General features: G+C 38.2%; 1 protein-coding gene across 13 annotated transcripts; it reads right to left on the bottom strand.

The window, feature by feature from the left end:
- Positions 1 to 3,830: 3,830 nt before the first annotated feature.
- RNF14 (ring finger protein 14) lies at positions 3,831 to 22,367 on the bottom strand. 13 transcript variants are annotated; one of them, XM_019965137.2, is made up of 9 exons: positions 22,247 to 22,367; positions 19,863 to 20,038; positions 17,443 to 17,612; positions 16,265 to 16,416; positions 13,058 to 13,585; positions 11,497 to 11,725; positions 7,969 to 8,141; positions 6,898 to 7,028; positions 3,831 to 5,270 (listed from the first exon to the last, which is right to left on the bottom strand). In XM_019965137.2, exons 3-9 carry the CDS (start codon positions 17,594 to 17,596, stop codon positions 5,213 to 5,215), a joined length of 1,425 nt encoding a protein of 474 aa, XP_019820696.1. In that variant the 5' UTR covers positions 17,597 to 17,612; positions 19,863 to 20,038; positions 22,247 to 22,367; the 3' UTR covers positions 3,831 to 5,212. The 13 variants fall into 13 exon arrangements, with proteins under 13 accessions (XP_019820696.1, XP_019820695.1, XP_019820693.1 ...); XM_019965136.2 differs by having other exon boundaries at positions 22,180 to 22,320; XM_019965134.2 differs by lacking the exon at positions 22,247 to 22,367 and adding an exon at positions 21,940 to 22,173.
- Positions 22,368 to 24,447: the final 2,080 nt, after the last annotated feature.

Raw genomic sequence — 24,447 nt, 5'->3', positions numbered from 1 at the left:
CACCAGAGGCCCAAGCAGTCTGCAGCACCACCTAGTCCCATCTCACCTCTTAATACTCTCCCCTTCTCAGTCTGCCTAAGTCCTTGTTGGCTACCATGCCATTCTCGGAGTCCTCTAACATGCTCCTATCCCAAGGGCCTTTGCTTCTGCTGTTCTCTTTGCCTGGACTCTCTTCTCACATTGCCCACAAGGTTCACTTCCATCCTGCCAAGGCTTTGTTCAAGGGCAATGCTGATGAACTCCTCTCTACTCTTTAAAATTCCAACATCACTCAGCCTCCCCTAATAGCCACCCCTATTCCTTCTTCCAACTTTTCTCCATGGTGCTTATCTTCTGATAAATCATGTAATTTGCTTAGTGTCTGTTTCCTTCCACCAGAATTTAAGTTTTACAAGGGCAGGGAGATTTATATCTGCTTTAATCACGACTACATTCTCAGCCTCTAGAAAAAAGAGTAAGGCCTATTTTGAGGTGTTAATATATTCATTAAATGAGTGAACAAATACTAGGAAACACAACAAGTTTGTATTGGAATAGGATTGACATTAAGACAATCATCTCTTAAATTTATATGCATTTAGGTTATATTACGGAGAAGGCAATGGCACCCCACTCCAGTACTCTTGCCTGGAAAATCCCATGGATGGAGGAGCCTGGTGGGCTGCAGTCCATGGGGTCGCTAAGAGTCGGACATGACTGAGCGACTTCACTTTCACTTTTCACTTTCATGCATTGGAGAAGGAAATGGCAACCCACTCCAGTGTTCTTGCCTGGAGTATCCCAGGGACGGGGGAGCCTGGTGGGCTGCCGTCTATGGGGTCGCACAAGAGTCGGACACGACTGAAACGACTTAGCAGCAGCAGCGGGTTATATTAATATTAGTTTAGTTTGTTGATTCAATGAAGAAAATAAAAGAGTCAAGGAAAAGAAATAACCACGCTGACTTTGTACTTAACTTTGGCATCAGAATCTCACTAAGTTTTCAATGAGCGCGATACTCTTCAAAGCATCCTCTGGCTCAGAGAAATACAGTACTATTTGGAGTGGTAAATCTTCAGGCTACTTGAGTAATTATGCAGACACTAGACTATAGGTGCTCAAAGTTGATATTATAAACAGCTTTCTGACCACAACCTCTCAACCTGGCCTGCAGGCCAATGTTTACTTTTAATAAGCCAAAGTTCAGGGAACACACTACTTAGCTACTCTCACGATATGAGATGGCACCACAGTTTAAAATTCCTTGGTCTTACTTACTCATATATAATTTAATTTCTTCACTTCAGTGGTTTCAGGCAAGCACTACTATCAGGGGTGACACTTTAAGGTCACATCACAATTGGAGGTCAACTATGGTTCAAGTACAGTTTTAAATGGCCTTATAGTCTTTGGTAATACTGCTGTTCCTGCCTTGCTGGTATCATCAGATGTTATTCTACCTAACAAGGTGTATAACAAAGTGTAATGAAACACAATGAGAAAAATTAAAATCCCAGAAATACATCTGCTTCTACAACAAAATACTACCCCTGTCATAACCAGTTATTGCATTTATACCATGGGAACTACTGCCACCTGCTGGTGATGCTTATGACTTACTTTAGAAATTAATATGTGGTAGGCTTCCAAAATTCCAGTCCAAATTTTGAAATTCCCTTCTAAATCAGGCAACCACATGAAGGACTTTATGATTATCAGATTTGATTTTCTCTTAAAAATAAAAAGTAGGTATATTAATGAGTATCTAATGGAAATGAGAACCAAAAAGAAATAAAAGATAAAAATTAAAAAAAAATGAGAACCCTCTTCTACTAAAAAATGACCTTGCTGACAATACTATAGGTCTGGGAATATGGCTGCCAACTGTTTTCTCTCTCACCCATCTCCTCAACAGGAAGGTGGGCAGCCACTAGATGCTCACTCATTGAATTCAGTATTTAGCTGAGGTGGCAGGGTTCATCTTCTCACAGTAGTGCAGAGGCTCTGTGAGTCCAGATGACCCACAAGTCTGATCAACTTGTCCAATGTTTAATGATTTCCTCATGAAGCTGAGCATAAAAATGACCATAACAGGCACACAGAGTAAAACTCCAGAGATGGCCAGTGTCCTCAGAAAAAAATAGAAAAAGACCTCAATCAAAAAAGAATTTTACTGATTTTCTGAGCCTACCTGGAACAGGTAATTAGTCTTCGGGAAAAAATTTTTGGCTTCTGACCAATACAGGTGCATCAAGATACAATGTTTATGTAATAGTACTAATAAAAATGTGATAGCCAAGAGGAGTCTAAGGAGACATGATGACTAAAAGTAATATGTGGTATCCTGAATGGGATCCTGGAACAGAGAAAAGTCTCTAGGAAAAAAAAAACTAAGGAAATTAGAAGTAGAGAGACTAGTTACTAACACTGTTCATTAACTGTGACAAATGTATCATAGTGATATAAGATGTTAAGAATAAGGAAATGTTTCACCTTCCAGTGCAGGGTTTGCAAGCTCAACCCCTGGTTGGGAAGCTAAAATTCCACATGCCCTGAGGCCAAAAAACCAAAACATAAAACAGAAGGAATACTGTAACAAATTCAATAAAGACTTTAAAAATGGTCCACATTAAAAAAAAAAAAAAAAGAGTAGGGAAATGGGTGTAGAGTAGATGGGAACTCTGTACTACCTCTGCAATTTTTCTGGAAATCAAAAACTATTGTAAAACAAAACGTTTACTTTAGAAAAAATGAATAAGACAAGATTTACCTTAAGTGACAAAAGCAGGCCCTTAAGGTGATTCAATCCCAAACTTTAAAAGTCACAAAAGCTTTATATTCACTTAAAAAGTTATTTAGCAGGTTGTTTTACCAGTTCTAGATCCAAATCTTTTCTACAAAATCAAGGGATGCACCCTCTTCAAACTTGCTTTAGCAATCTTCAAAGGGATCCTCCTCTGCTCTCTCATTCCCATCAAAAGGACTCATAAGGTCCATGTCAATTTATGGCAAATCTCAGCCCAATTGTAAAAAAGGCCTTCATCCTGAAACTAACACAACATTGTAAATCAACTATATCCCAATAAAAATTTTTTAAAAATTCAAAGGAACTTAACAACTCATAGAATGAAAATTTCCAAAAATTATATTCATTAGTAATCAATGTGTATGCAAAAAATTTTTAATTGTGTGCCATTTTGCCCTATCAGATTGGCAAATTATAAGTAAATTAAATACATAAATAAAAATAAGACTTTATAAGTCCTACTGTCTTTGTGAAAATTAAAGGGTGAAGATCTTGTACCTAAAGAAAAAACACTCAGTTGAACAAACAAGTCTTTGAGGCTAAGGACCTGTTGTGTTTTTTTTTTAAACCATAGAGAAAAATCCTGTCATTTCTTTCACGAAACTAAGACGTCTTTCCTACTTTCAATACATCATTAACATAATGTACAACAGCCCCAAATAACCCCTAGCAACATCAATTAGCCCATGAACCTAAGAGCTTCTGAGAGGCTACCAGTGAAAGGTATGAAATGAACTCCTACCCAATCATTGAGAAGAGCCACTATTCTCAAGTATGTACTATATATAATTAGTTGTTTTAATTTTCATTTCTTATCTTCAACTTATTTTTTAAGTTAACTTTTGTTCTTATATAAAATGTGCTGAACTGAAGTCCATGTAGATTAAACAAAATATGGGGCCCAAATTCTAAGTTTAGTCACAAGCTTAGGTAAAAGAGGAGACGCTGTTCCATGACTTTCTTCTGCTCACTTTAAGAATATGTGTTATACGCCATATAGTTTTTAAATGTGATAATTGCCTTGGTGACAGCAACTCTGCTCTGATTATAAGACAATTTTTAAATAATTTTTATTTTTTTAAGATTTAGCATCCTCATTGACAATCCAGAAACAGTCCGTGCTCTTTGGATACACACACATAAAATGGTTAAAAGTGATTCCCCAGTTTTCTATGACAAGGTAGAAAAAAGAACATGTTCACAGCTATAGCTGAATTCTTCTGTCCTTTTTACCCAAAATCTTATTTTGCTACCAACCCACTCACCAAACCATAAAGGAAGGCAATTTTTCAAAAAGCCAACAAAACCCAAGAACAGGGATCTAGGTATCAAGCCAAAATCATCCCCTGAAACAGTGCTGATGCCAAAAAAAAAAAAAAAAACAAGAGAGGATAGGGAAACAAATTTCCATAGTGCATTAGAGAAGCCCTTTCAAAAAGAATTCAGAAACTTAGCACTGGAACTATGGTGGTGCAGTGTTCAAAATGCAGATAATTAAAGTTCAGCTTGGGAATATATTAGGTTTTCTCCTATCCCAGCAGGGGAAATAAAAATATGAGCTGTTGCAGCTAAAATTAAAATTGTCCTTACCAATGAAAGGTAGGGCAAGGGTCAACCGGAGAGAATGTAGAACAAAAGGTAGCAAAGACAAGTTGTTCTGAATCTAGGCTCTACTGCCTAGAAGAAACAGGGAAATTTAAAAGGTCTGAAATTCTTCTAAGCCACTGTCAATAAATTCTAGACTTGGCTCAAAACCAGTGGACTATAGACCACTGATAAATATATCAGGTGACCTACAGTGTTTACATACTAAAAAATATTTTTTAAATTATCTGTAAATTTCTATTCTGAAAAGCAGCAGATCAAAATGACACTGGGCCATCCATCAGTTAGAGAGTAAGGGGCTTCCTCCAAACAAAATGAGCAGAAATTCAGGTTGGAAAGAATGTAATATGGAGTAAGTAAGATCAGGCTCTCGGCACAATTTTAGTAAGGCTTCTACCCACCCCAGGTGTTAAGGAGTACTACTGACAGAGCTCCCACAGAATGTCTTAGAGGGATGCTTCTCAGAGATAAAAAGGTCTTTAACTCTTGACCCCTCTCTCTTTCCCTAAAGCTTGGAGAAGAAAATAAATATTTAACTTTTAACTATTCAAAGCTTCGGGCACATTGTAATATTTAATATTTTCTAGTTTTCATTTTCTGAACCTTTGGCTTAATACTTCCTCAATTATGCTGCAATGAAAAAATGTATACATGTGCCTTAATCAGTAGTAACACGTGAAAATAAAACCTTGTTCTTCCATATCTTCTACACAGGAAGACTGAATCAACGGCACCCTAAATATCCTGCAAAGTTACTCTGTATACTTGACAAAAGATTAGGGCAAACCATTCCACTTCCATATCTTGAGCAGTAGAAGTTAACTAGTCTTCAATCTCATCTTCCCAAATATCTCCATTAACATCCACAGCATGGAACAACCTGGACGCATAAAACAAGGTACATTTTAATATACCTGATAGAAACTGAATATAATTTCTTTCCTTTTTTTAAATATATTTTCTGCACTATTCTGATAGTATCTTTTCCTTTCCTTTAATTATTCTACTGGGAAGGCTGAAATGTGAATCCCTCCAAACAAGCTGCCTTAAAGTTTATAGGAACAACCCTTTCTTAAGGATCCAGACAACTCTCAAGGGCCAAGGAGAAACAAGAGTGGGAGACAGGTATCATAAAAACTAACACTCAATGTGTATAATATGTGGAATAAGTCAAGACTGAAAAATTCATGCAGTCAAGAAGCTGCATTCCTTCAAAACACTGTAACTTTACTACATACTAATCACCCCATCCTTTCCATCTTCACCTTGTACTCTCCAGCAGAATCCTCTCCAGAATTCTACTCTCTAGTAGAATGTTTTACAGTTGCCAATTTCTTTTCCTCCTCTTATGTTACTTAAAATTTGTATTTTCAATACTTTTATTTCCAGTGGTTCATAGGCACAGCTGGTTTCTTCAATTCATAGTTTCATAACGTCAAGAACTGATTGTAGGTACCCCACAGATGTCTATTAACAAGGATTATCAACTGATGTTGAAACTGAAGCTGGTGGAGAATAGGATATTCACACTGTGCCAAGGAATCCTCCCACAGATCACTCACTAACAACAAAAGAAAAACCTTACCTTTATACGGAACAAATGATAGAACTGATCATGCTAATAGTGAGAGCCTGACGTTATGGATCTGACGTGATACAACATGAAGTACACCACCTCTTGTTAAGTATTCCTGTCAAAAATGTTACTCTAAATCTAGCCAAACTCCATTCTACAGCTAACTTCCACTTTACAGAAAATAGAGAGCAAAGAGAAACAAACTAAAAGGCACCATGGAGAAACAAAACTTCAGGAGGTAAGGTTACATAGGACAACAGCCTGGACTCTTCAGAAGGTCGACATTCCGCTCAATACAGACAAACAAAAAGTGGGTAATACTTTGCTTTATTATGAAACAGAATCAAATAAAATAATTAAACTTGATTAGATCCTGGTATAATAAAACAGCTTTAAAAGATATTTTGGGGAATAGCTGATAAGTCTTAAATATTTTATTAGATGACAGTATGCCACTGTTAAATTTTTTGAGGTATTACTGTTATGTACAAAACTTTTCTTATCTTAGGAAAGATGTGTGGAAGTATATAGAGATGACTCATCATGTCTCCAACTTATGGTCAAGTAGTTAAGCAATAAATTTATAAAACAAATATGGTAAATATTATCAATTTTTCATTTTGGTGAAAGATACTATAGTCCTATCCTTTCAACTCTTCTGTACGTTTGAAATTTTTCACTAAAAAAGTTGAGGATGATAATAAATTAAAGAAAATCTTCAGATAGTATATTTTCATCATAAAACTCATTTTCAAGAAAATGCATATATGAGGAACATATATGAAAAAATATATGAAAGAAAAATATGAAAAATATATGAAAGAAAATATAAAAAATTTTCTAAATAAACAGAGCTAAAATTTACTGGGCTTGTGGTCTGCAAATCAAGTACCAAAAAACTGCTGAGAGTAGGAGTTCTGTGCATACGTACCGGTTAAAACATGGGGAAGCAGGATCAGTGAAATGTTTATAAGGGTTTGCTCTGGAAAGAGAACCCATGCAAATCCAGCAGAAATATTGCATACAGCCAGTACATGTCATCTTGTTACATCCATCTAATTTCTGGTGGGAAAGAGAGAAAAATATCAAGGCTGTAAAAGCAAAAGAGAAATGCACTTGACAAAATGATTTGGTGCAACCCTCTCCTTATCGTCTCCCTTTTCTGATGCAGGGTTGAGAAACACAGGTTAACACACACTGATAAACATTAATGCCTAAACTCTTTGGCATTACAAGTGAAATACAGGAAATACTTAGATACTAAGCAAAATCTCTTCTGATAAACAGTAAATACAAACCAAACATGTATATGTGAATTATGTAGTTAGATTGATTATGAAGATGTTTGGCTTTAATATGTGGGATTTAAACTTTTTACATAAATCTTAGTAAACATTTGGTACCCAAGTCTCCCATTTTATCAGAGCTGAGGCATGTCAAAGTGGTTAAATAGAAGGCCAGTTTCCTTAATGGAGTAATTGGGGCATCATCATCCAGGTTAGCTCAGATATAATGGATTGGAACAACAGAATCAAATGCAAAGACATGTATTTTGATTTTAAAACATATTAAGGTTTTGTCAAGAAGCAATAGATTTATCTATTTTGACTTATATCTGTATTTCATAAGCAGGAACTTGTTAAAAAGATGTGTTAAATTCCAGGATAAATAGTTTTGAGAAGTCAGCCTTTTTTAAAAAAAAAAATAATATAGATGAGTTGAGTTGACTATAGTTCTAACATGGCCTCCTCATAACTCATTCAATTTTGAGGTAGATACAAGCTGAGAAAAACCATCACTGTATGGAAGCACTGTATGAAAAGGGACATCTACATATATTTAATACCAATAACAATAATTAGTAGTAAATTTGAATCTTCCAAGAAGGTTTAATAAATACCAATATATGTTTTCTTAATTAGTTCAAAATTAAAAGGCTTCTTGAGGAAATCATAACATGCTTGCAAGTAGGGAGACCTCCAAGTCTGTCCCCAAACTTTACCTCAATGGGAGTTCCACAACATGGGCAGCTCTTTGAGTTCTTTTCTAGCCACTCCTTACTTTCCATCTCTTCCAGTGCCTTCTGAATCACCCTCTTACCATACCTCTGTTCCAAAAATCTTTTATTGGCCTCATCTGCTTGCAGGTACTCATTTCGTAAGTCCATTAATTTCTCTAGAAGGTGAAATGGAAAATTAACTTTTATACAACTTGTTAAGCTCATTAAAAACCATTAAAAATGATCGTAACCTTTGACCATTCAATAATGTTATTCCTTGGATTTTATCATAAGGAATTAATCCAAAGTAAAATTATATGCAAAGAGAAGCATATAACAATGGCAAACAAATTAAATGTCCAAGGGAATAATTATGTGTGGAACCACTTAATGACATAATATTTAGTTATTAAAACTTATAATTAGGATGGCTACAACTCAATTAAAATACTCATTACAGAAGCCAGCAAAAAATATATTTAGGTTGTAACTAGGTAAAAATTACACATGCATGAAAGACAAAGAACAGACAGGAATTCTCCAAGTAGAAAAGCTGGACTTCTTAAATGTGACAGAATAATAGCTTACCTTTTTCCTTTGATTTTAACTTATTAATGTTGATATTTTTGTGCAACTAGTACAACTAGTAGTACAGTTTAAAGGCTGACTTATCAAATGACACAGAGGTTGAAACAGACACTGATTTTCTACTAAGTCAGCATCATTCACCATTTAATAACAAGACCTGCCAAACTAAACAAAAGCACCTTTGATTTAAGGGCAAAGACCAATGGTTCAATTCTGCATATATAAGAAAAAAGCCAGTGAATAAAATTTACCACCAACAGATAAAGGAAAAGTCCTTTCTACCAACTTTTCTGCTTAATACTCATCAATCTGGTTTCTACTGCTTTATCACTTAACTCAAATGGAATGGGCAGCTATTTCCGAAGGCTTTATTTGTCAACAAAGGCTTTATTTGTCAACAAAGGCTTTTGCTCACAATTCTATTACCTTAACTTTTCAACACAATTAATTAAAGACCTCTCTCAACAATGTTCTGGCTCTTTTGTTATTTTACCTTCCTCATATTATTTAGAAGTAGACAACTTCTGGAGCAGAATTATAACTGGACTTTTCCTTCACCTATGAATTCTTTCCCTGTGTTGTTCATTCCCATGACTTTAACACTTCTACTGAGATGCAGCAGACATGTATTTTTAAATCCTGTCATTTGAATTTCCTCTACTAGTTCAAAGCATTTTTATATTCCGAGACATCCTAAGGACAGAGGTTCCTGCTCTAATGTTCTCAAAATAATAAAATTATTAGTGTATTATATATTTTGTATGGTAATATTTAACATATAGAGACTAAGAAAGAGATTCCCAATTTTGCTGAAATCCACAAGTCTATCTTTGATTTACTCCCCAAACATTGTGAAATACCTGGAAGGTATTTCAGCCTCTCAATGATAAGGATACCAAAGTCTCAAGTAAAGGCTTACATTATACTCTGGTGAGTTCTCCATCACATCTGCCCATAACCTCTACAAGACTCTGCAATAGGTGACTGGAAATACTCCATTTACTCATTCTCCTGTCAGGGTCCTTTCTTGGAGATGACACTCTGCTAACAATCAGTAACTATAGCAATATTGGCATTAATAGTTAACATTTTGTGGTTCGAAGACTTAAATCTAATGCATAACACCATAAAACTTTCAGAAGAGAACAGAGGCAAAACATTTTCTGACCAAGGTAATAGAAATAAACAAAAATACACAAATGGGACCTAATCAAACTTATAAGCTTTTGTTCAGCAGAGGAAACCATCACTAAAAAGAGATGGTTTGGGAGAAAGTATTTGCAAATGATGTAACTGACATGGGCTTAATTTCCAAAATATATCAACAGTTCATACAACAAAACAGTTCAACAACAAAAACAAACAACTCAATGGAAAAATGGAAAAATAACTATTAATAAATAGACATTTCTCCAAAGAAGACAAACAGATGGCCCAACAGGTACAGAAAAGATGTTCAATGCAATAAAGCCATCTGCAGTAACATCGATGCAGCTAGAGATTATCCTACTAGTAAAGTCATAAAGAAAAAGACAAATACCATGTGATACCACTTATACGTGGAATCCAAAATATGACACAAAGGAACCTATCTACAAAATAAGAACAGACTGGTAGTTGCCAAGGAAACCAGGAGTGGAATGGATTGGGGAGGTTGGGGTTACACAAACTGTTATATATGAATGGGGTCCTACTGTATAGCACAGGGAACTATGTTCAACATCCTGTGATAAATCATAATGGAAAAAATATAAATATAAAAAAGAATGTACATATATGTATAACTGAATCACACTGCTGTACAGAAAAAATTAGCACAAATTATACATCAATTATACTTTAATAATAAATAATATACAAATTTTTTAAAGTTACCATTTTGCATTTCACATGCAAAATGCCCATTCTCAAACTTCAGTGGAGAACCAGATTTTTCCTCCCACTCTGTCAAGGACCAATACTTTTGCAAAATATAATCAAATGAATTATTATAAAAATGCATAAAAAGACAAAAAATAATCCTAAATTTTTATTGTATTTGACTGACATAAAATTTAGTCAGTGGCCAGCAATAATGAAATTGCTGTAAAAGTTTTAAACCCTGACTCTCAATTTCTGTATTTACCCTGTCACTGACCAGTATAACAACTATAACAACTCTCAGCAGCACTACAATAGGTCATTTCAAACTTACGACAACCTTATGAAGTAGTTATTATCATCAGCCCTGTTAATTTGAGAAACACTAAGTCACCAAAGCCTAGTAAAATTGATGTCAAGGGCCTGATTTCTCAATCCTTATCTAAATCAGAAATGGCTAACAGGTTTCACTTCCTGAGCCTACCTCAATAGAGGGTAGCTTTCTAAAGTACTGTGTTGAGGAAGATTCTGAGACCTCCTGGGCTCACTGAGAAAGCACTTGATCAAACGTGTGCACCATGGAAACAACAGTGATAGCTCAGATGCTCTGCATTTGCCAGGATCTACATTATTCCATACTCATAGATAGAAATTACCCTGTCATTCCTTCCATGGAATGCTCCCCCTCCATATCTGCATGGTTTGTTTCCTTACTTCCTTCAAGTCTACTCAAACCACTTTGCCTCCACTGGGTTTTTCTAAATAAAGTCCCAAACGTCTTCCCCTTCAGAACACTTTATAGCTTGTCTCTGCTTTACCTTTTTTTTTTTCCTCTTCAGCATTTACCACTATCTAATATTCTTATTTATTTGGTTTGCCTATCTCTCCCATTAGAATGTAAGTTCCATGAGGGCATTTGGTCACTGCTATATTCCCAGAATGTAGGTAGTAACTGACATAAAAATATCTGTTGAACCAACAAAGAAGAATACAATTCTTCCAAATTAAGAATTGAAGTGATAAGTCTCTTTTCTAGGGGGTGGGGGAGGGCTGGGAGACTGAGTTCACACGGTTACAACCTACCTGCTGTCACCTTACATGGAGAGACCCCGTGGTAGGTCAGTCTGCACAGGGTACAGAAGGCGAAATTGCAGCTGGAGCAGATGCCCATGGTACAGCCAGGCTCCTGCATCACAGGCAGCTGGCAGGATGGGCGGGGGCAGTATACCACATCGGCCATCAGGTCCAAGGTGGACTGGAGGAGAAGGCGGTCATAACGGGCAAACAACTCTGCTTCCACTAGCTCTTTGACCTGGAGGGAAATATAAAACATCGTTAAGTTTGATGATTTCCCAACCAGTTCTGATCCTAAAGGAGATCTTTAGGAAGCAAGCATAAAAACCAGATGAATAGAAAATAATGATAACCCTGTATGCAAGACAGCAAAAGAGACACAGATGTATAGAACAGTCTTTTGGACTCTGTGGAAGAGGGTGAGGGTGAGATGATTTGGGAGAATGGCACTGAAACATGTATATTATCATATGTGAAACAAATAGCCAGTCCAGGTTCAATGCATGATACACAGTGCTCAGGGCTGGTGCACTGGGATGACCCACAGTGATGGGATGGGGAGGGAAGTGGGTGGGGGGTTCAGGATGGGGAACACATGTACACTTGTGGTAGATTCATGTCATGTGTGGCAAAACCAATACAATATTGTAAGGTAACTAGCCTCCAATTAAAATAAAGTTATATATATAAGAAACAAAACAAAACAAAATAAAACCCTCGATCTCACTTCAAAATCAAACCAAGTATGAGTGAGTGAATGAGTGAAAGTGGCTCAGTCATGTCTGACTCTTTGCGACCCCAAGGACTGTACAATCCATGGAATTCTCCAGGCCAGAACACTGGAGTGGGCAGCCTTTCCCTCCTCCAGGGGATCTTCCCAACCCAGGGATCAAACCCAGGTCTCTCGCATTGCAGGTGAATTCTTTACCAGGTGAGCCACAAGGGAAGCCCAAGAATACTGGAGTGGGTAGCCTATCCCTTTTCCAGAAGATCTTCATGACCCAGGAATCAAACCAGGGTCTCCTGCTTTGCAGGCAGATTCTTTACCAACTAAGCTAGTATGGGAAGTTTATATCTTGACTGAGATGGTGGTTACCTGGGTCTACCCATTTGTCAAAACTAAGCAAAATGTACACTTTAAATGAGTACATTTATGCCTCAAAGGAGCTGATTTTAAAAAAAAAAAAAAAGAAGAAGAAGAAGAAACAACCAAGCAGGCTATCTTTAAAGTCTGTAAACATTTGGTTAATCATCGCAAGGGATAAGCCCTCCAGATCCCAACCTCACACAGACTGGGTAGTAGTTCCCCCTCCTAGCAGATAATACAGAGTAAATCACCAGAATTATTTTTTTAATGCTCATCCTTGCCAAGGACCACCCATTCCAAAGCCAGCAAAGGGAGCATTTACATTTGTTTAAATAAAGATCATGGACACAATAAAACTGGTGGGCTGGCTCCAAGGTCTCAGACTGTCCTAATGAGCCCTATCAAGAAGTTCCTGAGAGAATGCCTCCCTTTGGAGAATTGTGAGAGAATTAGGGAGCAGCTGTCGGAGGAGTGAAGAGTTACCTGACCAGGAGTGGCCACTGAAGGGCACTTGGGTTCTGGGCAGTTGAGGCATTGAACTTGGCCATCTCTGATCTGGATTTCAAAGTAGTCCTTGAGACAGGCTTTGCAGTACACATGCCTGCACTCCAAGAAGTACATGCACTCACTACCCAGTTTCTCACAGAAACAGATATTGCACAGGAACAATTTACTATTAAAGCATTTTATCTGCTGAGCTTGATCAAAGTCCAAGATTTCCTGGATCAGACTCGACAATGATTCCACATCCTGCACGGCTCTCTCGTCCACAACTTCCTCTTGGTCTATGTCAGATCCAGTGGCTCCTCCAAAATCTAGCTCTGTGTTGGAAGAAGCTTGAGCCATCCTTCTCTGAACCTTTTTCTGAGAACCCATCGTGAGTTCAAAAGGAGAGACAATATTCAGGTATGCTAAGGTCTCTTCCTTAAGAAACTGCATCCAGGCAAAGAGGACCACGCTGCCACGGTGTTCTTCCCACAGGTTGTCTAAGTGCTTGCAGAGAGCAGATAGCTAGGGGAAAAACACATGAGGATGCTGGTGAGTTTGGAAAGATGATGCTGTCAACTCCTAATTTCCCTTGAAATCTTTTTAATTTAGACCTTTATACTTCCTGTTAGGAAGCAGAAAGTATTCTTTTCACTTCTGTGATAAACTGTGCTGCACAATAGCATCAGTGTTCTTATCAAAGTACTTCTTAAACTATTCAGCAACACGAGCCACAGACACAAGGTCAGAAGCTAAAAGAAGTCCCATAAAACCAGAGAGACAATTAAGAGTCTACCAGACAGAGAACAAGGTTTACACATGGGCTACCGAAATGGAGGGCCTTTTCTGTTCTTTATTTTTCTTTACTTTAGTACTGCTATCTATCTCACGTAGGAGAAGAGATCTAGTTTTAAAATGAACTATTTCTATTCCTTTGGAGTACTAGCCCTGTTGGTACCCTACAATAAAGATTAGCAAAAAACAATTTAAAAATACCATCCAAGCTTTAAAATTAATTATTTCAACTGTATCAAGAAGCCAACTTAAGTGAAAAAAATCACTAACAGAATCTAATCTCAGAGTCCTTGTTATTCCAATTTATAAGCTGATTTTAACTAGGCAATCTGAGCTTACACCAGATCCAGGTTAATAGAGGAAAGCAGACTGATACTGAACCTGGACACGATTACAAGCCCTTAACATGATTTGACTGCCATAGGCAAAGCTCACATTTCCTAAGTTAGGCAACCAAAATTTAAACTATTTTGACTTTTCCTCCTTAAAACTGGTCTGTTCAATTTGAAAGGCAAATATAAGAAGATTTTTAAGTAGAGCTCAGGTTCATAAGCAGCTTTTCTTTTTAGGTAAACATCAAAGAATAAGCCTTCCAGATGCAAATAAATTTTGTAAATTTGACATTTGAAGTAAAAAAGAACCACATTCTCCTCCTTACACTGCATAGTGCTATTCACTAAACTCTATATGGGCACAAAATTAAACACTGACTGTTCAAGACTGGACAACAAATGCTTTTACACATTTGCATAAATGTGCTTTCATGATCAATAAGAAACTGGATGAAATCTTTAAAATGTAATAAATACTAAAAGGGAAGCTCTGAATGTTTGAGTCACCAAATCCAAGGAAGAAGTCATCCTCCTCCATCCTCTTTTCTTCTCGTCCCTTCTCTAAAGAGGTATCTGAGATGTACATACATGTGAGGAACGAGGGAAGCAGAAAGAGAAGAGCATGAAAGACACTGTGTGTATGTATATATTGGAAGAGAAATAGGGAAAATACTAGAAAACTAAACCCACTTCTATCTATCAATCAAATTCAGTGAGGAACAGGTCCATGAGTCAACTTCATTATCAACAGGAGCAATTCATAAAGCCAAGGAATCAGGGCCCAGTAACAAATAAGAATTGAAGGAAGAAGGAGCCTAAGAGACAGATTAAAATGCCAATTATATGGACAAAAATTTACTTGACAGAGAGTCCTACTGTAATTTTAGCTATGTAACATAAAATAATGAGCAACTCTCTTCTCTCTATACCCTAAAAGCCAGCATTAAGTAGATGCTATTTGGTTGGAATCTGCAACTGTACATGTGTACACATGCATAAACATAAAGTATCAAGAGCTCTGTGGAGAAATGGACTATAAATGTCTAGATAATTTAATCAACTCTCAGTGATCTAAATGTAAATAATCCACTGTCTTGCATGTGTTACCTCTGACAAAGATACTAAATGCAAGGTGAATCTCCTTTTTATTCTACATGTATTATTCTTTTTTTAAAATTTTAACTTTGTCTTTAAACTCTAAGTTCAATTTTACAAATGCACTCTCATCTAAGGATCAGCCTGGTGATGAATGAACAGTGGTGGGAATGAGAATTACATAGCCAAAAAAGAAAAACTGACAAGCTGTTCCTTGAGGTCAAGTAACTCTGACAGCTTTTGTCTTAATACATCAGCCTATCAATCTTCATCATGACTTCTAGAAAAGTAACTGCTATTGATCCATTATCTATTCCAGAATACATTATCTTAGCTTCAAGCCATATTTATGTCTCAATCAAGAGCTGACATTGTTACTAGAAAAGGATATACGACCCAGAGGATGAAAGCTCGTAATATAAGATCTCAAGCCTTAATGAGATATCTACAGGAATCATATGCATTTCTATTTGTGTGCATTCACATTATGTGAGCTCAGTCAACAACTGTTGCTAATATACAGACTTTTACAAAGGCGCTCTTATGTGTTCTTAAGGAATGTTTATTATAACTACATTAGCTCAATTTTAGTCCTAATTACAATTAAATCTTTCATTTAAGGAATGTATAAAAGTAATAAAAAGCAATACCAACATCTGAGGAAAATGAGGAGGACCTATAGTCTCCATTATAATACAGATTCAATAGGAAAATAGCAAGCAAAGGAGAGAAACAATATACTTGATTAAAAATTACTCCTACTTCAATTCAAAATGATTAATCATTCTAATTATTGCCATTCCTTTCTAAAACACCAAACATTTTCAACTTATTAGCATTACAATTCATGAAGGGGAAAAAATTACAACATCAAACCCATTTGTTCTTCATGCACTGAATTCAAGATCATCAAGGTAGTCTTCAATTAAAGATGATTTTTTAAGTTTCTAAAAATGGATAGAAATTAAGTTTCGGGTCTAACCTGAGTTGGTGACAGCCATTTGCCACTAAGTGTGAATGAAGGTGGGGAGGAGGATGGATAATCTGGTGGCAGTTCAAAGTTCAGCACAAGTGGAGGCAGAAAGCAAATGGTGTATTCAAAGCCACTATTCTGGAGACACTCATTTGAATTGCCTGAACCAAAAACAAAGATTAGAAAGGATCAGCTGGTCAACACTTGAGTGTCCATTACTGCTGAGCAGTGCTCAAGAAAAACGTAATGCTTTGGTTGAGGGGATAAAAACCCTCCCCCAAAGCACTTTCTGTTCCTAATTTTACTTTGGAGCCACCACCTTAAAAAAATCTTATAAGCCCTTAAAAAAATCTACTAAGCATCATGAAATTTAAAATGAAGATACACAACTTATTCTTGCTACACTTCTGAGTATAATTCCTAACACTAGTGAGCAAGTAATACACAATGTTTTCTTTTGTTGTTTTTTACAGTAGATAATTAAAGACACAATCTAGAGAAAAAGACATTATTTCTATCAAAAAGCCATGACCTACTTAGATAAGCATGTGCCAACTCCAATGAATCAGAGTTGGGAGAATTTATGCCAGTGCAATGATCTCAGGCTGAGGGCAAGCTACAACACATAACACCCTCACAATCAAAGTTTCATTTTCAGTTATCACACTTACTTTCTTTACTTAAAGCTGTTACACTAGAAACATATTGAGAAAGTATTCATAATGTCTTCTGTGAATACAGTATCAAAAGTACTAGTTTTTAAGTTTTTTCTGAAGCAAAAGATCACAGAGTAGTAGTGTCATGTGTTTATGGTGGTTGAAAAGATTCTAGAAACCAAATAGTATTAACAACAACCAAACCTTTCCAAGTGTTTTCACATTTATTATTTCATTTTCTATTTTATTACCCCTATTTAACAGCCAATGACTCATGGCTGATGAACTGCTAGTTAGATGATTAGGAAGCATGAAATATGCAGGATAATATTTGTGATCAAAAAGGCAGAATTAAATTGAAAATTGTTCACCCTTTATTTTCAATTAAAACAGAAACAGGCATTAAATCTGTAATACTACCATGTATCACTAATGCCTATAAACACAAGATGATAAATAACTTAGGGTACACTAAGAAATTGAGAAGAACCTTTATCGAGAAAAAATCTGTTTAAGAGAATATTAACTAACCGCTCACAAATATCTTGAAATTTTGTGGTAAGTCCAAATGGATCCTGGTTTCTCCACCTTGGACAGACTCTGCTTTTCTAAATTCATCTCCATCATAAATACTTGCCAGGGCCAGCAATTCATCCTCCTGAGCTTCTCGGTCTTCTGACGACATTTAATTTTCTGAGGAGCTGAAGATAATCATTCAAGTCAGTTAAGAACAGAAAAGGCACAGAGTCTTGAAAAGTCTAATGGCCCTCCCCGCAACAACCCCATTCCCCCCAGAAGAAAGTTCCTCAAAAACAACTGCAAAGAATTAATCAATATTCTCACTTTTCTATCTAACTAAAAGTGACAGGCATATCTAATATTCCAGTAGATCAACACAGTAACAGCCTTTTTCAAAAAGGACAGCTGTGGTTCTTATAATTGCTGACTTTTTCAGTTAGGTATGATATGTGTGGATCACAATAAACTGTGGAAAATTCTGAAAGAGATGGGAATACCAGATCACCTGACCTGACTCTTGAGAAACCTATATGCAGGTCAGGAAGCAACAGTTAGAACTGGACATGGAACAACAGACTGGTTCCAAATAGGAAAAGGCTGTATATTGTCAAGGCTGTATATTGTCATCCTGCTTACCTAACTTATATGCAGAGTACATCATGAGAAACGCTGGGCTGGAAGAAGCACAAGCTGGAATCAAGATTGCCAGGAGAAATATCAATAACCTCAGATATGCAGATGACACCACCCTTATGGCAGAAAGTAAAGAAGAACTAAAAGGCCTCTTGATGAAAGTGAAAGTGGAGAGTGAAAAAGTTGGCTTAAAGCTCAACATTGAGAAAACTATGATCATGGCATCCGGTCCCATCACTTCATGGCAAACAGATGGGGAAACAGTGGAAACAGTGTCAGACTTTATTTTTGGGGCTCCAAAATCACTGCAGATGGTGACTGCAGCCACGAAATTAAGACGCTTACTCCTTGGAAGGAAAGTTAGACAGCATATTAAAAAGCAGAGACTTTGCCAACAAAGGTCCGTCTAGTCAAGGCTATGGTTTTTCCAGTGGTCATGTATGGATGTGAGAGTTGGACTGTGAAGAAAGCTGAGCGCTGAAGAATTGATGCTTTTGAACTGTGGTGTTGGAGAAGACTCTTGAGAGTCCCTTGGACTGCGAGGAGATCCAATCAGTCCATTCTAAAGGAGATTAGTCCTCGGTGTTCATTGGAAGGACTGCTGCTAAAGCTGAAACTCCAATACTTTGGCCACCTCATGCAAAGAGTTGACTCATTGGAAAAGACCCTGATGCTGGGAGGGATTGGGGGCAGGAGGAGAAGGTGACGACAGAGGATGAGATGGCTGGATGGCATCACCAACTCAATGGACATGAGTTTGAGTGAACTCTGGGAGTTGGTGATGGACAGGGAGGCCTGGTGTGCTGCGATTCATGGGGTCACAAAGAGTCGGACACAAATGAGCAACTGAACTGAACTGAACTGAGAAAAGAAAGCACAATAAAAATTTTTTCAAGGACAATTCACAAACTACTTTGACTTGCTCTCTAAACTTAGAAAAGTGCCTTGCTCACAAAAGCAGTCAAAGTATATTTGATATACTTCTTAAAAATAAATGAATTTTTTAAATCCACAGGAATCTCTATGGCAGGTTTTCTCAGCCTCAGTGCTACTGACATTTTGGAACAGACAACTGTCGTGGGAGGCTGTCCTGTGCATTAGAGGACATGAATCTGCATGTCTGGCTTCAACTTACTAGATGCCAGCAGCATCCCTTTTCCTCAAGAGTTGTGACAATCACAAACATCTCCAAACATAACCAAATATCCACCACACCCCTGCCACTGGGGAGGGGGAAGAAAATTGCTCCTACTTGAGAACACCCTACTCTAGAGACTGTTACAAGGATGATAACATGTAAGACAGATAACTGAGGAAGCAGCAAAATAACATTAAAATTTTGAAATAATACCAAATCAATTTTAAGATTTATCATTATTCTAGGTAACACCAACAGTGAAAATATGCTATAATTAAACTGTACAAATGCTTTTTAATTACAGCAACTGAAAGATACACCACACTGTCAGATAATTCAAACATGCAAAAAATATGTAGTGAGAATCTGTGAAAATTAGTAAAACCACCACCAAAAATTACCATTCTATTGATTAAAATACTAGACTATAACTGTGCAAATATGCTCCCTCTTGGCTGAAATATTTTCTAAATTGGAATGCACCAAGAAAAGTTAGGACATGGTTTTTCATGTTATTAAAAAGTGACACTGCAAAACTCAAATTCATTTAAAATAATTCCATTTTCAAAAAGTACATTTTCTAGCAGATGATAATGGTTCTGCTTAAGCTGTGTCCCTACCTAAGACACAGTGATATATTCTATTTAAGGTCAGTTAGTACCTGTTAATAACAACTAGAAGAAAAGGATATCAGCACTGGAGTTTGTATTTCAGCCCCAAGTTTGGAACTCATGCAAATCTCATTTATTCTTAAGATGATGGAGATGAGACTGCTGAAGGTGGATAAAAGGCCAAGATGTAGAACACATACTAGATATACTAGAGAAACCCTGCCATCTGCAGAAAAAAAATACAAAAGATGGTGTTAGCACCCTCTCCAAATTTAAATTCTGAATTTCCATAACGATCACTTAAAATCAAGCACATCCTAACACACAGTCAATCCTAGTCTACAGCTGCATACTAATCACCTACGTCAGTCTAACTGAGCCATGTGGTTCAAAGGATATTTGCATGTTCCCAATAATCAGAGTGCCCTTCTTATCTGACTGCCTTCAGCCCTGGGAGGAGCTAAGAACACCAAGGTCATATGAGATGACAGCACAACATGCCCCCATAACAAACCGCTTCCTGCGGTTTTCTTGTTTTTGTTTTTCCTTTCCTCTTCCACTTCTTCTATTCCTTCATTTCCTACCCCTCCAGTTGGTCCTTTTGTCCACTAACGAATTAATCCTGCCAGGGACACTCAACATTAGGTTAATTTAAGGAAGGTAGCAGGGTATTTAAAAACAAAATAATAAAAGTGCTCACACACAAACATTTAAGTCCTATTCTAAATGCTTTACCAGGCTTCTTCAACAGGGAATAAAGGAGAAAGGGAGACTGGTCCATAGATGGGTTCTGGAGAATGCTATGAATACCTTAAAATATGCAAAAAATATAAAACAGTAATTTTAAAGCCATGTTTTCAGATGTGTGACTCCCAAATAAGCTAACAATGAAATTTAGATCAATTTACATGTATCGAGTAGGACTACTATGGACTACATATTAAGTCTTTTCACATCACCTTACAGAACTGTAAATGCTGTAATACACGGTGATAATGTAATTAAGCTTTTTGTTTCTTCCTGTTCAAACATTATAAATGAGGTGAAATCAATTTATACCCAGGCTGCACCCCAGAGCAATTCAGACATGGGTCATCCAAGTTCACCATGTTATTCTAATGTGCAGCCAAGATTAAGAAACTCTACTCCAAGCTGTTTCCCATTGGCAGCTCCTCATGACCCAACTAACCAGACCCCAGCTTCTGAAGCTGCCATAGGTCCCAGTCCCTTAATTAAAATTGCTGACATGAATTTCTTTTTCTATTCAGTCTTCAAGACCCATCTCCAAAACCCCCATTCCATGTAAAACTTCCAATTAGCATGTCTTTCTTTAAAAATTCAGAAAACCATTTTTTTATTGTAACTTTCCTATGACATTGTCACACCCCACCTTGCATTACAGTTTTTCCTCTGAACTTGCGCTTCCTCTCCTACAAGACTAAATTAGTTCCTTAAGGGCGACGATCAAGTGTCTTGCCTCTCTCTATATTGCTCTCAGAATCTAGCAGTGCTTTAGGTTAGACACTGGAAAAAGTGAGAACTGAACTGGGGTGAGATGTGGTTGCTGCAATGGCGGACTAGAATCAAGGTTCAGGGACTGCACTGCCACATCCCACCAGGAGCACGTTGGGTTGGTCGTCACAATAACAGCAAAAAGAGTGAACTCTTACCATGTGTCAGGCATTGTTGTAAGCCCTTTAAATGCACTAACCCGTTAGATTCCCACAACCCCATGAAGAAAGTCCTACTCCTATTTCCACTATACACAGAAAAAGGACATTTTAAGTCCACGCTGGCTCAAGGTCACAGAGCTAATATAAAAATAAAACGGGGTTCAGATCACCTTGTTTCTTCAGCTGTTAACACAGGAACAAGAATAAACCCCGGTGTCAGGAAAAGAGAGAATTCAAGTTTAATATGACTTTTAGGCAAACCGGAAACCGCTACAAAAGTGAGGGAAGCCCCTCCTCCGCCGGGTTTCCCTCGGGCCTGGGAAAATCCTACTCATTCTCCCAGGCCACACCATGAAGGTTTCACCCATGGCCGGGAGGCAGGGGGTCAGCACGCCGCTGCCGTGTCTCCACGGCTCACTGCGCGGCGTATGGAGTCGTCGTTTGTGCGACTCACCTACAGCTGGGTGGCAGGCCCGAGCCCTGCTACCTGCCCCAGCGCTTGGAAACGAAGGACGCTGCGCGCGTGTGAGCCCGCCCAGGGGTCCCGAAGGGGCAGGGCCTTTCTCCTCTGGGCACCCCGCGGACCTTACCGGGCCGGGTCCCGGGTCCGGGGAGTTAAAGCCTGCTAAGCAAGCAGTCCCGGCCCGGCCGCCCTTCTCTGCCTCGCGCGCCTGGAGCGCAGTTCCCACCGTACCTTCCGGTTGCCCCACCGCGCCGGGCTCGAAAGTTCCGCCCTCCAACCTAGCTCCGGGTCCCCTCACCTCCACTCGCTGGCCCCGCCTGGAGACGCCCGGCTCAACCGGCAGACCGCCTCTTCCGTCTTCGGAGCTGTCAGCTGAGCCGGGCGGATCTGGCTGGGAGGCCTCGGCGAAAGAAGGGCTCTGCGCAGACGCCGTGACCGCCGCGGCCTCTCGGCCGCCCCCCGCAGGTCAAACCGGCGCTGCAGCCGCGACCACCGTCACCGTACCGCTGCCCACCACACTTAAGTATGCCTGTGGAGACGATGACACAAATGCAGATTCTGGGGCCCCTGCTGGGAATGTGCCTCGGAATTAGAATTTCTACCAATCACTAGAGGTAAATCACGAGGCAGAAAACTACCTGGGGTACACCTGCTCCCCCAAGTAGAGAAGGCAAGCCTCTTCCTCCCGGGACTCCGGTCTCAGAAATGCTACCTATCTTTCTGGCACCTCCACTATGAAGGCATTCGCTCATTGGTCATATTGTAACAGTAATAACTACTGTTTATTAAGTGTTTATTAAGCGTAGGGATGCTTCAAGTTCTGTACTCATGGTTTTATGTAAATTTTCACTTCATTATAATCTTAAAATTTAGATACTATTTGTTATTCCTGCTTTAAAAGTGAAGAAATTGAGAAAGGTTCAAGAATTTACCAAAGCGTATAGGCTGAGTGGGAATTAAAATTACATGTCCCCTACCTCATGCCATATGCAAAAATTAACTCAAAATGTATCAAAGACCTAAATATAAGCAGTAAAACTAAAAAATCTCTTAGAAGAAAATGTTGGAGTAAATCATGAACTTGGATTATGCAATAGGTTCTTAGGAACAAAAGCACAAGAAATAAAAGAAAAATAGATTCATCAAAATTAAAAACTTCTGTACTTCAAAGGACATTATCAAGAAAAGACAACCCACAGAATAGGGGAACAAATTTGAAAATCATATGTCTGATAAAGGTTTAAAAGCCAGAATATATAAAGAACTCCTACAACTCAACAACAGAAAGACAAATAACTCAATTTAAAAATGGGCAAAGGATTTGAATAGACATTTCTCCAAAGAAGATATACAAATGTTTAGTAAGCATGTGAAAAAAAGGCTCGTCTAAATTAGTCATCAGTTCAGTTCAGTTGCTAAGTCATGTCCAACTCTTTGGGGCCCCATGAATTGCAGCATGCCAGGCCTCCCTGTCCATCACAAATTCCCAGAGTTCACTCAGACTCAAGTCCATCGAGTCAGTGATGCCATCCAGCCATCTCATCCTCTGTTGTCCCCTTCTCCTCCTGCCCACAATCCCTCCCAGCATCAGAGTCTTTTCCAGTGAGTCAACTCTTTGCATGAGGTGGCCAAAGTACTGGAGTTTCAGCTTCAGCATCATTCCTTCCAAAGAAATCCCAGGGCTGATCTCCTTCAGAATGGACTGGTTGGATCTCCTTGCAGTCCAAGGGACTCTCAAGAGTCTTCTCCAACACCACAGTTCAAAAGCATCAATTCTTCGGCGTTCAGCCTTCTTCACAGTCCAACTCTCACATCCCTACATGACCACAGGAAAAACCATAGCCTTGACTAGACGGACCTTTGTTGGCAAAGTAATGTCTCTGCTTTTGAATATGCTATCTAGGTTGGTCATAACTTTCCTTCCAAGGAGTAAGCGTCTTTTAATTTCATGGCTGTAGTCACCATCTGCAGTGATTTTGGAGCCCCAAAAAATAAAGTCTGACACTGTTTCCACTGTTTCCTCCATGTATTTCCCATGAACTGGTGGGACCAGATGCCATGATCATAGTTTTCTGAATGTTGAGCTTTAAGCCAACTTTTTCACTCTCCACTTTCACTTTCATCAAGAGGCTTTTGAGTTCCTCTTCACTTTCTGCCATAAGGGTGGTGTCATCTGCATATCTGAGGTTATTGATATTTCTCCCGGCAATCTTGATTCCAGCTTGTGCTTCTTCCAGTCCAGCGTTTCTAATGATGTACTCTGCATATAAGTTAGATAAGCAGGGTGATAATATACAGTCTTGATGTACTCCTTTTCCTTTTTGGAACCAGTCTGTTGTTCCATGTCCAGTTCTGACTGTTGCTTCTTGACCTGCATACAGATTTCTCAAGAGGCAGGTCGGGTGGTCTGGTATTCCCATCTCTTTCAGAATTTTCCACAGTTTATTGTGATGCACACAGTCAAAGGTTTTGGCATAGTTAATAAAGCAGAAATAGATG

This window comes from Bos indicus, chromosome 7 (genome assembly GCF_029378745.1).
Source record: "Bos indicus isolate NIAB-ARS_2022 breed Sahiwal x Tharparkar chromosome 7, NIAB-ARS_B.indTharparkar_mat_pri_1.0, whole genome shotgun sequence".
Lineage (NCBI taxonomy): Eukaryota > Metazoa > Chordata > Mammalia > Artiodactyla > Bovidae > Bos > Bos indicus.
Note: the sequence above shows the minus strand (reverse complement) of the source record. Positions and strands in the feature narration are given on the sequence as shown.